This window comes from Eupeodes corollae, chromosome 3 (genome assembly GCF_945859685.1).
Source record: "Eupeodes corollae chromosome 3, idEupCoro1.1, whole genome shotgun sequence".
Classification (NCBI taxonomy): Eukaryota; Metazoa; Arthropoda; class Insecta; order Diptera; family Syrphidae; genus Eupeodes; species Eupeodes corollae.
The window spans coordinates 30820846-30835693 of record NC_079149.1 but is presented as its reverse complement, the minus strand read 5'-3'; the positions used below and the strand labels follow the sequence as shown (position 1 = coordinate 30835693).

Genomic DNA, 14848 nt, shown 5'->3' with positions numbered 1-14848 from the left:
TTTTTAAAGTTATTTATTTCCGTTGTTTTGTTTTAATGTTTTTGATTTGTTTTTAATTGCACTATATTTTATTTTGTTTTATTTGTTTGTTTTGTCAATGAAGCTTTAGCTAGTTCTCTTTTTCACTTATTTGTTATTAATAAGCTTTTTATATTATTTATTTAAAAAAGCTGCTTAGCAAACTTTAATATTTTGGTGGTGATATATTTAGTAAAAAGTTGTACAAGTCATAAACTGTTTTTTTAATGTTTTCTTTTATTTTTTTTTTATTAATTGTACTTAATGTTTACATTATACATTTATAGATATATATTTATTTATATATATATTTACTTTTGTTTTCTTTATAAATTAACAAATAACATTTTCTTTTACAAGATATATATATATTTATATATAATTTTAATAATAATAAACTACGAATATTTATGAAAAGGTTTTTTTTCGCTCCTGTGAGTCATAATGTACTCGTTACTTTTTCACTTTTTTTTTTAAATTTTGTATTTTCTTAAAAACTAATGGAGAGAAAAAGGTTCAGAAACTAGAATGGAAGTTTTACATATACATAATAATTAATAAATTTAAAAACGAATATCAAGTTTTTTACTTTTGTTGTTTTTTATTTTTATTTTGTTTTTTTCTTTTGAGGTCACTTTTTTCTTTTTACTTATTTTTAGCTTTTTTTCATATATTAACATTTATTTTCTTTGTTTTGTTTTATTTTATATATAGTAATATTAATTAAGTGCATGTTTTGTTGATTTTTGTTTTGTTTTACAGTAAAGAGCAGTAGGTATGTAGTAGAAGTTTATAAAAGGAAAACATTTACTAATTTAAGAAACTAACATAAACCTCCTTCTTCATCGTCTTCCTCTTCGGGAGCTTCGGCAGCGGATGGAGGTTGCGCTGGAGATGACTAAAATTTACACAAAAAAAAGACATTAAAAAAGGTGAAATTAACATCAAATTTAATTTTTAATAAAAGTTAAATTTATTTAAAAACTTACGCCAGCATTTGGTGATTTATATGACGCTGTTGCATTTTCAATAACCGACGCCTTAGGTGCAGTTGCAATACCCTTGGGGAGTGGTAGATCGCGGGCCAATATCGAGTACTCAACATCCATGTGCCTGATGAAAGGTGATGATAGTGCTCGTTTGGCTTGTTCTGGATCTTCATCGTCGAATGCTTGTAGAAGCATTTCTAAAGTTTGAACTTCCTGAGGATCACAACAATTACCCCATTCCTTGAATGCTTTTTCGGCAGCAACAAAATCACCGCGGGCCAATTGTACCAACACCAAACCCACAGCAAGTCTTCCGATTTGTGAGAATGATTCAGTGACTTGATTTAAACTGATTTCACGTCTAATGGCATCAGCTGCTTGATCGAACCTTTGAACAAATATTTGGTATTTATTTGTATTTTGTTTTAAGATGAATAACTTACATTTGAAGTTTAACTAATAATCGTGAAACTTTTGTGGCAAATTCAGCTGCTTGTCGGGTTGAATCTTCATTCTTTTATAAAAATAAAAATATACCTCATTAGCAAAGTGTGTTTTGGGAGGAAAAAACAACAAAAATTCATACCAAAACAACTTCCATAGCATGTTGATACAATCTTAGGGCAATTTCTGGATGTGGATTTTCTAATATTTTAGCTGCTTTATCCAAAGCAGAAGCACCAGCTTCTGGTGAACCATGTTGTTGATATAAATTACATGCTTTGTTTGCATTTGGTTCAATTTCCAACAAATTGTTTGTTTCTTTCAAGACAATAATAATCTAAAATGATATTTAAAAATTATTATTTTAATGGAACGAAGAGTTGAGGCGAAAAGAGAAAAACAATATTACCTGTTCATAGCATTTAGCTGCATGGAACCAAGAACGATTGTTTTTGTGGCAATCGATGGCTTTTAAAAAGCATTCCTTGCTTTGATCGAATGACTTTGCAATACGGAAACAAGTTGCTGAGAAGAATAAGAAGAAAAAATAAGGTCAATATGTTTACCGTGTTTTGTAAATTTTTTGAGAAAAAATGTAATCTCTCAAAACAAGTGTATTTTTATATTTGAATAACGAAAATAAGAATTCAAGCTGTATCCTTTTTTTTTACTAACGCTTTTGTAAGTCAACTTAAGATTTACCTAAGCTGCTACACAAATAAAAAAAAAACTGACATTTTTAGGCCTGAAAGAAGAATCAGATTTAAATTGCGGGATTTGAGGAAAATTCTTGGAATATAAGTACGTAAAGAATTTTTTTTGGAAAGGTGAGAATATATATGGACATATAAAACGTACCCGTGGCATGATGGTTAGTGCGTTGGACTGTGCGAGAGAACTTCGTTCGAGTGACATAGCCCCACCAAACAACAGAAACCTGACAAATACAGAAATCGACCAACACTTACAACAGATGGACGAAACAATAAAACGAACGATGGAACGGACAATCCCAAAGTACAAAGAACGGGACCAAATGGACGCTTACAGAAACGCGACAATTGACGCACTACGTAGGCACAAGAGTGGCTTACTGACAAGACTCAAAAACTTGTACAGAAGACTTAGAGACCCACACGACTTGGAGGTTAGGACACTGAAGTCGTCAATAAAAAATGTCAATCTGTTGATTAAGGAGAACTACAGGCTATCAATTAACAAGTACTGGGACTGCAAGATCCGGGCAGTTAATTCGAGCGACCCTAGTATGTTCCCTAAAATCAACAAGATATTCAGAAAAAAGAACGACAATGACCTTCCGAGTCTGAAACTCCAAAGAACCGAAGAAAACAGAGACGTACTCATGACAGCGCAAATAGATCCAGAGGAAGCCATCCTTGACGATGACTTTTATATAATTGAAGATCCGAAGGAAAAAGTGGAGGCGGTGGGAGCTGCTTTTCAGCAAGTGTACAAGGTGAATGTTAGCATTCGCCCCAACCACGACCTGGAAAACAGAGCCCTACTTAATCACTTTTACCTCCGTAATGATATCACACATTGGCGATCTGAGAACCGCGGTTTTATGCGGTTCAATGACGATTCCTTGGCAAATGCCATAATCGCCGACCAAATGGGACCAAGTCCCTTGTTAGTGACGAAGGTTGAGCTTCAACTCATCTTCAATTCAATAAAAAATAAAAAGTCAGCAGGTGTCGATGGTATATCCAACGTTGTACTAAGACATTTACCGACGGAAGCAATTGACATTTACACCACACTCTTCAACAATGCACTGAATAATGCATATTATCCAGTGCATTGGAAGACCGCTGTGGTTCATCCTCTCCCGAAAAAGGGAAAGGACAACTCCAACCCGTCAAATCTTCGGTCGATAAGTCTTCTTCCGAGCATCAGCAAAGTTTTCGAAAAGATCATTAATAGGGCTCTGACTAAGTGGGCTGCGGACAACAAAATAATTCCGGATAAACAGTTCGGGTTCAAGGCGGGTCATGACACAATTCATGCTGCGTCTAAACTCGTTTCTGATATCCAATGGAATAAATCAAAACAACAATGCACAGGTGCTGTCCTGGTTGATTTGGAAAAGGCCTTTGACACCGTATGGTTAGAGGGTCTTTACCTAAAATTGAGCAGGTTTGGCATTAGCAAGCCATTGTTGTATATACTTTATGATATGCTTAACGGTAGAAAGTTTGTTGTCAAAAGTGGCAATGTAACTTCTACCACAACGTTCTCAATTAAAAATGGTCTTCAACAGGGAGCGGTGAATTCGCCGATTCTCTTCAACATTTACACCAGCGATCTGATAGGTAGTCTTACAAAGGCAATTGCGTACGCCGACGATCTAATTGCGTACAGAACGGCCCGAAAGGTTGAGGTTATTAGAATTCTCTTGCAGCGTGATTTCGACAAGATTCAGCGATATTGCGACGACTGGAAACTGAAAATAAATGTCCAGAAGTCAGAGACAATTCTGTTCCGGACTCCGTTGGCTAGGGCCACGAGGGATACGTGTAAGAATTGGCGCAAGATGGTCATCGTTGATCTTCACGGGCAGCCATTGGCGAGCAAAAGTGTAGTGAAGTACCTCGGTATCTGGTTAGATCAGTATTTATATTTCGACAGACATATAAATGCTGCTCTGACCAGGGCCAGAGGAGCCTTCGCTCTGACGAAACGGCTGTTTTTTAGCAGTCGGCTTGACCCCAGAGTGAAGGTAATTTGCTACATGGCCCTCATACGGCCAATGATCGTTTATGGTTGTCCTGTGTGGTTCAACGTTGCCCCTTCTCAGATGGAGAAGTTTCGGGTGTTCGAGCGGCAGTGTTTACGACGCTGTACCGGCTTATATCGAACAGCCGAATCTTCTTATGTGCATTATTATTCCAACGAGGTCCTGTACAACGGGGCTCGAATCAACAGAATTGACAATTTCGTGATAAAACTCGTTCGAGGTCACATTGCAAGAGCTATGTCTTCGACCAACAATTTAATTTTCGGGGCGTTCTATCCGAACGACGAGTATTTTGAGAGTGCACGCTTGAGCGGCTTCATTCCCCCAGAGGCATTCCTCTTTTTAGATAGATGCGGTCTGATACAGGATAGATTGGCAGTTCCGTTAATCTACCACGTCAGACGAAGAACCGTGGATAGGCGACTCCTGTACAATCGGGACGTCATGGCACAAGGCGGAGCAGAGCTCCTTCGGTTCAGTAGGGCTGTGTCCGAACGGGACCGAACTGATAGGGTGAAGCAGGAGAACCAGTTTTGGTGGCTTCAATCGGCACTTGATATTGGGTAGTCGGGATGGGGTTTTAAGCCTTGGCCGGCTTACATACTTGTTTTATAGTTTTAGGGTTTAGTTTTAAGTAGAATAGGCATGGTGGCACGAAAAAAAAAAATTTAAAAACAAAAAAACAAAAAATAAAAAAAAAAAAAAAAAAAAAAAAAAAAAACATTACAAAACATTAAAAAAAAAAAAAAAATAAAAATAAAAAAAAAAAAAAAAAAAAAGACAACGAAATATGAAAAACAAAAATGTTAGATAGTTAGATTTGCTGCTGTGGTTGTTCTAGTTTTAAGTAGTTTATAGGTAGAATAGGTAGTTTAAGTTAGTTTTTAAGTTTTATTTAAGGACCTTATGTTAAGTAGTTTGTAAGTAAAAATAAATAAAAAAAGGTTATTGATATTAGTTTTTTCAAAATTTTCTAATAAAAACAAAACAAATAAAATTTTAATTGAAGTAAAATAGATCTTAAGGCCGAAAGGCATTAGAAGTAAGTGTTATAGTTTAACTTAGAGTGTCCGTATGGGACCATTAAGTTAGGTGTAAGTTATGGATAATTAGGCTAGTTTTATGAATTTTTGTCTAGCTTTAAGATAGGTTAAGGATTGAATAAATAAAAATGAATTTGGAAAAAAAAAAAAAAAAAAAAAAAAAAAGTGCGTTGGACTGTCATGCTAGAGGTCTTGGGTTCGATCCCTGCCTATGCCATCTAAAATCTTTTCACGGGTACTGCCTCTTGCGAGGAATTGACAACTTCTCCAAGAGTAACTATTGTCATGAAAAAGTGCTTTCTCAAAATTAGCCGTTCGGAGTCGGCATATAAACTGTAGGTCCCCTCCATTCCTGACAACATTACTCGCACACAGGAATGGTTGAGAGTTGTAAGTCACTAGGCCTTGGTTCTCAATGGACTGTCGCGCCACCCAATTTATTTTTTATATAAAACGTACATACAGTGAATCACAAAATTTGGTCGCACTTATCATAAACAAAAAAAATACAAACTCTCTTTAATTGATCTCATTTTAATTGTTTTTTTTTATTTTTTAATTATATATTATTATTATTATTATATTCCTTACATAATTTTCTCTTCTAACAGTTTATAACCGTTTTTATTCTTCTCTACTCAAAAGTAATTTTTACTGTATGACTGCATTTGCATCGTGATCGTTTTTGTGAGTTAGATCGTAAAGACAACATTTCTTATTTATTGATCTTAATTTAGTAAAAAAAAAAGGTGAAGTAAGAGCTCATTAATATTTATTGCTTAGTTTTGTTAATTAATGAAGTGAATATTTCATATTTTTTTGATTCAAATTTCTTATTATGGGATCGAACAATAAACCAATAAAAATAACCCAAAAAAGTAAGTTGAAGGACATTTTGAGAAAAGGAGTACCACACCGGAAAATTGCGGAATTGACGGCTATATCACTAGGCTCAAACAGTAAGATTCGGCAAAACCTCGAAAATTTACCCTGCAAAAACAAAGCTGGAAGAAAGCGAATCTTGACTTCGGTGGAAGAACGGAAAATTGTTCGAGATTTAAGAATGAACAAATTTCAAAATGCTGTTCAAATCAAGCGATCTTTGGACCAAGACCAAAACATTCGCATTTCAGCGGAAACAGTTCGCGAACACTAAGATCAACTGGTTGAAGAGGAAGAGCCAAAGTAAAAAAAACACATTACATTACATTTCACACTACTCAGCACATAAATGTACAGAGTAGAGAACACAGCACCTTGAGCGACTAGACTATGTAAGGTGATAATAATACAAGACATTAATAAAAGACAGATGGACAGAAGAAAAAAAACAACAGACAGAAAGAACACATGACAACAGCACGCGTTAGGTTTCAAGACGGTCCCCCATTTTTCTACTAAACACGCTCACTGATGCTTAATTTCGGTGATCGATGGGAACCGAAGCTTTATCAGTGACTAGGCCGTTGCCTAGTAAAAAAAAAAAAAACTAAACGACACCAAAAATTGAAGCTGGAATTTTCGCAAGAAAATATTCTTCTAGGTCAACGCATGTCTGGGCGAGAGTGTTTGGTGTTTGGGCTCGGATGGAAGAGAATAGGCATGGAAAACACCAGGAGAAAAAGAACAACCTCGTCACGTTAAACCTACTCTGAAGTTCGGTGGAGGATCCGTTATGATCTAGGGATGTATAATGGCGAGAGGAGTGGGAAGTATACACAATATTCAAGGACGTATGACGTCATCATCTTTTATTGAGATTTTGAATTGTTATTTGATTGAATCGCTGGTAAAATTCGTTGTTGAAGCTTCGGACATTGTCTTCCAGCAAAACAATGATCCGAAGCATACTGCAAAGATCACCCAAAAATGGGTAACAGACTACGACTACACAATGTTGACATGGCCACCGCAATCCCCAGATCTTAAACCCATCGAACACTTGTGGGATGTGTTAAAAAGTTCCATTGCAGGAGAAACTGCATAAATTTAACAGAACTCTGGCCAAAAATAAAAACAGCGTGGGAAAATTTAAGCCCACGGATTTGTAAGAATTTGGTTTTTTTGTTTATATTTGATACTTTGAAATAGAAAATACAATTATTTAAGTTTATATTAAAATTTCTAATATTTGAAGTATTCATGAGAAATTTTGTTGATGAGTTTTATTTCAAGTAAATATTTAATAACAAAAATCTTATTGATACCGAAACAACTGTTGAGCGTTTTTGCTTGTTCTTGGTCATTGTTTTTTATCATAATATCGAGCTTCTAGCCTCAGAGAATTTTTAACTTCCCATAGGAAGTTATTGTAATAAGTCCGATTTGTCAAATTGAAAATTTTGACAATTCTCGACGTTAAAAGGTCCCTAGAGTCGAAATAAAAGATTTTTTAGAAAGATGTCTATGGTGCGTGTGTACGTACGTTCGCGACGTTTTTTCGTCGTCCATAGCTCAAGAACCAGAAGAGATATCAAATAAATTTTTTATACAGACAATAAGGCAGAAAGATACAGAAATGGCTCTCAAGTTTGGGTGGTTTTTTTTACCATAGCAGTTTAAAAAAAGGTAAACATTTTGTTTAACCCTAAATATCTCATGAACCAAAAACGATAGAAAGGTTATTACATATTTATAAATAAAAAAAAATGAAAAAAAAAATGTGTCACCTCGAATATTTTACGAATACAAAATGATTTTATATCCAAAACAATTTTCTGCACAGAAAAATAACGTTTTTAACATCTGGTTAGATTTTGAGAAAAATCGAATTCACAGTTTTTTTTATAAAAAAAATAAAAACTTAAAAGAAAATTGAACAAAAGTTGGTAAAAATTGATTTTCGACTCAAATATCTTTGCAAAACTTTAAGAAATTGGACTTTTAAAAAATATTGTTGTCAACACTCAACATGTTCAAATGGTAGACATGTGCATTCAAGAGGACACAAGCGTCCACAGGTTTTTCTTAAAATCCAACCTCTGTCTATCAACTCCTACTCTCACCTCCACGTGGTGAACATCGGGTGCCTAGTACCTCAACTGGAGATTGGGTTCCAACCCCAGTGGAAAGTTGTTGGGGGCAGCAAACGAGAGAGGTGGGGAGAGGTGTTTCCACTAAGGCACCTCTCCTTATCCAGACGGCAGCGGAGGAATTCCCGAGATGGAATCAACGGTGGCGTCTACAGTTCCAGTAAGGTTGAACTACTTAGTGAACACCTTATAGGGCTTCTTCGACTTATTCGGAGCCCAGGCCTTGTAAGGAGCGGTTTTATCCGGCTCCCCATCCTTGGAGTTATACTTAGGATCTGGCCCTCCAGGTTGGGGGTTGTGAGTCGGGGTGACTTCCTGGCCACGTAAAAGCTTTCAAAGTTGCGAAGCACCAACAAGCCTCGGATACGGACGGATTTACTATTGACAACCAACGCAAACGAATAAAGGACAACGAACTTCGGATATGCACGTGGAATGTTAGGTCCCTTAACAGACCACGTGCGGCCGAAGAATTAGCGGAGGCCCTAGAACGATATAAAGCAGATATCAGCGCCATCCAGGAAATACGATGGGATGGGCCGGGCAAAAAGAGGATGAAAAACTGCGATATTAACTATGGTGACTGCTACCACGAAAACCAACAGCGCTTATTTGGATGCGGATTCGTCATTGGAGCCAGACTTAGGCAAGAAGTCTTGAGCTATAGGTGCATCAATGAGCGCCTCATGACCATACGCATCAAGGCTAAATTCGGCAACATTGTGTATGTATCGAAGGGGAGTGGAGGAGAAGATGGAACGACGAACTGTACGGGCTGTACAGCGACGTAGACTTAGCAAGAAGAGTAAAAGTCCAACGACTAAGATGGCTGGGTCACGTAGAGCGCATGGAAACCAATGCTCCGGCCCGGAAAGTCTTTGAATCCGCACCCACAGGGCAGGGCAGCAGAGGAAGACCGCGGATCAGGTGGCGCGCACAAGTGGAAGGTGACCTCACCCAACTTGGAGCGCGAAACTGGAGACATCTAGCTAGGGACCGAGCTAGATGGAGAAGTTTGTTGGGTGAGGCCCTAGTTCACACAGGACTGTAGCGCCACCTTAAGTAAGTAAGTAAGTTGTCAACACTCAGTAAAGTTTTGAGGAAAATCTAATTCTAAACTATTTCTTTATATGAAAAATATTCTTCGTAATATTAAAATTTGTAAGAATAATTCAACTGACAGCTTGTTTAACCCAACACGAAAACCTACAAACTTTTAAGCAAGACAAATAGACAGACGGGATGGGAAGTTATCAGTGTGGGTCGCATCCCAGCCTAGAGCTCTCAAATTCCAAGCTTAACTTTTAAGTTAAAATTTGCCAAAAATAAAAGAAAAAATCAATTTTTTGGAACCATGGAAGCACGGACAATTTGTGTTTTGAAAGTTCTAGATCAAGATTAAATAGATTTATTTTACCTATGAAAACCTCCATTAGTATTATAAACTTGCCAAATGTAATGAGCATGGAGCATGTTTAGACGATGTTAAAAACTTTTAGGTATTTTGTATCAATAAATTAATTATAGAATTATGAAGTTTAGCTTTCAGTTGAAGGAGAAAACATTATCAGCTGACATTTTGACATAGTAAAGGAGATTTTTCTTGACTAACTTAGAACGCAATTTTTTGGCAGCTGGGCACTCAGATACTAGATACTACTTGAATATAGGTTCACTTCACATTTTGGCGATGTCAATTGACCACCAAGATTATGACATCAATAGTTTTTTTCTATGTGGGGCTATGCATTAAATACCAACTATTATTAAAATCAGCATACCACCCAAAATGTGTGAAAAGGTGATTGAAAATTACACCAAGACAGTTGAATGTAGGGAATCTTCCCGAGGTCTGCATTTGAATGTTTTTCACACTTAATTGTCAAGTTCAAACTTTATATGAAATAACATTTCCAGCAATAATAGATCACTATTTGTTTTCAAGCTTTTCTTTCACAACCGAATAAGGCTCAACTTTCCATTACCGTAGCACGAATTTCGACTCGCGTTTTTTTATCTGATAGATATGTCCAAATAATTAATAACTATATCAATTTTAGAACGAGGAAACATTTATTTCTATTTTAAACTAATTTTTAAAGTTCACTTTTTCACATACATGGTTGATTTTGACATGTCTGTCCTGTTTTTTGTTCATTTTAGTGATCAAATGTTGATCAAATATTCACATTACGGCAGATCCTGGAAAAAACTCAGAACACCAAATCGACACCCACCATCTTTTCATCGATTTCAAGGCCGCATATGACAGCATCTACAGGGACGAGCTGTATAGAGCCATGTCTAGTTTTGGCATCCCTGCCAAACTCATCCGTTTGTGCAGGATGACCATGGAGAATTCACGCTGCTCCATAAAGGTTGGAAACAACTTAACAGAACCTTTTGATGTCAAAAAAGGTTTTAGACAAGGTGATGCGCTGTCATGCGATTTTTTTAACATCGTGCTTGAAAGAATAGTGCAGAGCTCACACGTCAACACTAGAGGCACTATCTTTCAAAAGTCTGTCCAATTACTGGCATATGCTGATGACATTGACATAATCGGAAGAACTCAGCGTGATGTCAATGGGGCTTTTGTGAGTATTGAGGCAGAGGCGGCAAAAATGGGTTTAACGGTTAATGAGGGCAAAACAAAGTACATGCTGTCGTCTAGAAAGGACATACAACACCGACGTTTTGGTCAAAACGTCACAATCGACAGACGTACCTTTGAGGTAGTCAAGGACTTCGTCTACCTAGGCTCCGCTGTAAACGCAGAAAACAACACCAGCGCTGAGATCAAACGCAGAATAACTCTTGCTAACCGCTGTTTCTTTGGACTAAGAAAGCAATTGAGTAGTAATGTCCTCTCTCGAGGGACCAAAGTGTTGCTATATAAGACCCTTATCATCCCCGTCCTGCTATACGGTGCAGAAGCATGGACCATGACAAAAGCGGATGAAAGCACCTTGGGTCGCTTCGAGAGAAAAGTTCTTCGTGTGATCTACGGTCCCGTATGCATCGAAGGGGAGTGGAGGAGAAGATGGAACGACGAACTGTACGGGCTGTACAGCGACGTAGACTTAGCAAGAAGAGTAAAAGTCCAACGACTAAGATGGCTGGGTCACGTAGAGCGCATGGAAACCAATGCTCCGGCCCGGAAAGTCTTCGAATCCGCACCCACAGGACAGCGCAGTAGAGGAAGACCGCGGATCAGGTGGCGCGCACAAGTGGAAGGTGACCTCACCCAACTTGGAGCGCGAAACTGGAGACATCTAGCTAGGGACCGAGCTAGATGGAGAAGTTTGTTGGGTGAGGCCCTAGTTCACACAGGACTGTAGCGCCACCTTAAGTAAGTAAGTAAGTGATCAAATGCGAAAAGAACTTTGCATAAAACCCAAAATCCCACCCACCCTAAATCCTATAGTGATCCCAAGCAAGGCGGTTGCACGGGGGCCGCATGCCCCCTTACATACCTAGCTGTTAGTTCACCGAGCTATCAATTCAAAAAAACTTGTTTTAGGCTCAAAAAATGAAATACAAAAAAAGTAAGGTTAAGAAATAAAATATTTGTTTCTATGACTTAAAGGCATTTCCTCGCCTTAATATTTAAAACATGTTCTATTGAGAGCCCTACCTAACTGTAAAAAAAAACATAAGGAAATTCGTGCTGCGGTAATGGAAAGTCGCCCCCCGAAAAATAATCCTCCAGTTTATGTTTTTAATATTGCTCATATTTTATTATCTACTGGAATATGTGGATGGGCGGAGAACGCACCGATTATTTTGATCGCAACTGTATGCTTGGAATAAACTAAAAAATACCAAACCATTTTTAAGTAAAAAACAAAACATTTTTGAATTTGACATTATAATTTGGTCTTATTCTAGAAGATCCGTACTGCGAACGGCAACAAAAGCGTACCATAACAATTCTTCACAAAATTATTTTTCATATTAATTGGAGCTTGTGAAAAAAGACGTCACTGATCTCAAATTTCATTACAATATTATACCTGCCACTTAGGAATTTGTTTTCGTTCCTATTATGAATCTTTCCCGATGGGGCTGTAAGAGAACCGAGATTCACTTTGACAATGATTTTTAGTTTAAGTTTGGGCAAATTGAAAGTAATTTGGTGGTTTTCAAGTTGATTTAATTTGTTAAAGCATAGAAAACAAAACGTTTTCATAACAAACTGATTTTCTACATTTTCTGACCCATTTTCAACACTCAAGAGATTCAAACATTCATATTTTCGCACCATGAATCATTTGTTTCTCAGTGTCGTGACTCGTAAGTCATGACACTTGTATAAGTTTTGGAAAATTACAACAGACAGTGAAATGTCAACAGGAGAGCTCCAGCTCATTTAAAAATCGATTTTACCCCAAAAACAACCAAACACAATAAAATACAACAAAAAAAGAAAAGAAGGCGAGGTATGGGGTGGTTGCTCTTGCTCTTGCTATTGCTCCTTCTACTGCTACTGCCCTTCGTGTTTGCTATGACTCCCACTTTGTAACCACCCAAAAAAAAAACTTTTCTGTTTCTGGAATAGATTCTGTTTTTCAGAACAAGTAACACAAATTCCAAACCACTCACCTGCTTTGCTGTATTCATCTGCAGCTACATCATAATCGGGTCTCCATTTCAATAAAGTTGTTTTCAAACTACAATGAAAACATACAAAATGTTTAGAATTTTTGAAATAATAAATTGATTTTTTCTTTTCTCCAAATGAAATGATGGGTACCTTTTTTCTGCTTGTCGCATTAGCTCCTGACCTTCCTCGATTTTCTTTGTGGCCATCATTTTGTGGTGTTTAATTCGATGGAATGAAGACTTTTACTTTGATTAATTGAATGTTCACAGGTTTCACTTTATTTTGAAGATAGTTTGTGTTTTAGAATTTTGTGTGTCACTTAATTCAAGACCAAAATTACAAACTTTCTGGTATTTGCGAATATTTTTGCTTTTGCTGCAGTACCTAAGTCGATCGAAGAGAGCGAGTGCGAGCTGCGAGATGAGAAAACTTTTCATTCAAGAAATATTCTTCATTTTTCTGCGCTGACACAAGTTTTAGTTGTTTAGCTGTCAAATGTTGACTAAGTGATGCCAAGTTATTTCCAAAAAAGCTCAAAACATTATTTTTGTTAAGCATTTGCATGGGGCATATGGAGAGCCGTTTTTAATTGAGCTTTTTCATATAAAATCTAAGTATTTTCAGCTAAAGTTTTCAAAACAACTTTTTACAAAACAGATAAAACTATGATGAAATGAAATTTTAAAATTAAAAAGTAATTCTATTTATTTTCACAGAAGCCTTACGGGTATATTGTTATTTGGTCAGTTGTCATTTTTAGCACATGACAAGTAAAAAGTACGTTATCATTAAAAATACAATTACTTATTACATAATGGTGAGCAAAACTTAATCACTTTTGGGTCGTCGTTTAGCACCTTTTAAGCCATAAATAGTGAAAGCGGTGGATAAATATAGGCAGTTGGGACAAGTAAGATATGTCTGATGTAAAGTAGAGCCACAGTAAGCGTTGCTGCTCATTATTGCTGCTGTATCCAATCTCAGGTTTGACTCTTCTCACTGATCTCGCAATGAGAAGTTCCACAAACGGAATTTAACAGTGTTTTTCATAGAGGCCAAGATCGTAACAGAGTACTTACGTGTATCGAAGTGGAGATGCATGTAAATCTATATCCGCCATAAAAGTGCAAATGAGAAAGTTTAATTTTAAATTCCTCTATGTTGTAGAAGTTGTCATTCTTTGACATTTGGCAAGTAAAAACACAACACAGTACTCAAAGGGTGTTATAATTTGTAAGTTTAGCGAGGAGCACTGAGAAGAGTCTGGGTTTGATAAGAGCTTTCTAATTAATTTATGAAATACACTGAGATCTAAACTGTCAAAAGTTTTTGAATTTTCCATCGATCTTTTTAAACCCAGATGATATAAACGTAAGATCAGCCACTTTACTTTTTAGCTTGTTCATTTTATTCAGAGCTCATAGAGAGCACTGTAAACAGAAAAAAGAAAAACAACCCGAGTGATGTGATATACCTGAGCTTAAAAAGACACACGTATCTTTTTTTCACTACTCAGTTCTCTGCTCTCAGTTTAAACAGAAAAAAGACTAAAATGAAACTAATGTTAAATTTATATATAAAAGTATGACAGGTATTTCTCAATGGGCAATAGTAAAACTTGTTCAAAATTTGAGCTGTAAATAGCTCAGGGATAACTGAGAATTCTGTCGCTGAACCTCGTAGTGTCGACAAAAACCAAGATTGATTAGTTTCGTCGATATTTGTAATAAGTCGTTTATATAAAACGGTACACCGTTTTTGAGTCTTTAAGCTTATAAAGCTCAATAAGTCTGCTATAACACGATGAATCTAGTTGCATGTGCCTTCTTCAAATTCTTTTTTGCTATTTCGTATGCTGTTAAAAGCGCTATTACAAGTTAAAAGCAAAGTCATGAATGTAACTTGCAAGTTCTCTTTGTTTTTCATTTCCATGTCCTCCTGTACTCAAGCAATAAGTT

The 14848-nt window shown here is 36.6% G+C and overlaps 1 protein-coding gene across 1 annotated transcript; it reads right to left on the bottom strand.

Annotated features, from left to right (window-relative positions):
• Positions 1 to 13332, bottom strand: LOC129950881 (gamma-soluble NSF attachment protein). Its single transcript, XM_056062809.1, has 7 exons — positions 13041 to 13332; positions 12890 to 12957; positions 1861 to 1976; positions 1594 to 1788; positions 1451 to 1521; positions 1008 to 1395; positions 1 to 916 (listed from the first exon to the last, which is right to left on the bottom strand). The coding sequence occupies exons 1-7, from the start codon at positions 13097 to 13099 to the stop codon at positions 842 to 844; spliced, it is 972 nt and encodes a 323-aa protein (XP_055918784.1). The 5' UTR covers positions 13100 to 13332; the 3' UTR covers positions 1 to 841.
• Between the last annotated feature and the right edge of the window lie 1516 nt (positions 13333 to 14848).

Coding starts and splice junctions, on each gene's coding strand:
- LOC129950881 (XM_056062809.1), bottom strand. CDS start 13,099: ATGATGGCCACAAAGAAAATCGAGGAAGGTCAGGAGCTAATGCGACAA. Junction 12,958..13,040: donor ATGCGACAAGCAGAAAAAAG/GTACCCATCATT, acceptor TTTTCATTGTAG/TTTGAAAACAACTTTATTGA. Junction 1,522..1,593: donor ATGCTATGGAAGTTGTTTTG/GTATGAATTTTT, acceptor TTTTTATAAAAG/AATGAAGATTCAACCCGACA.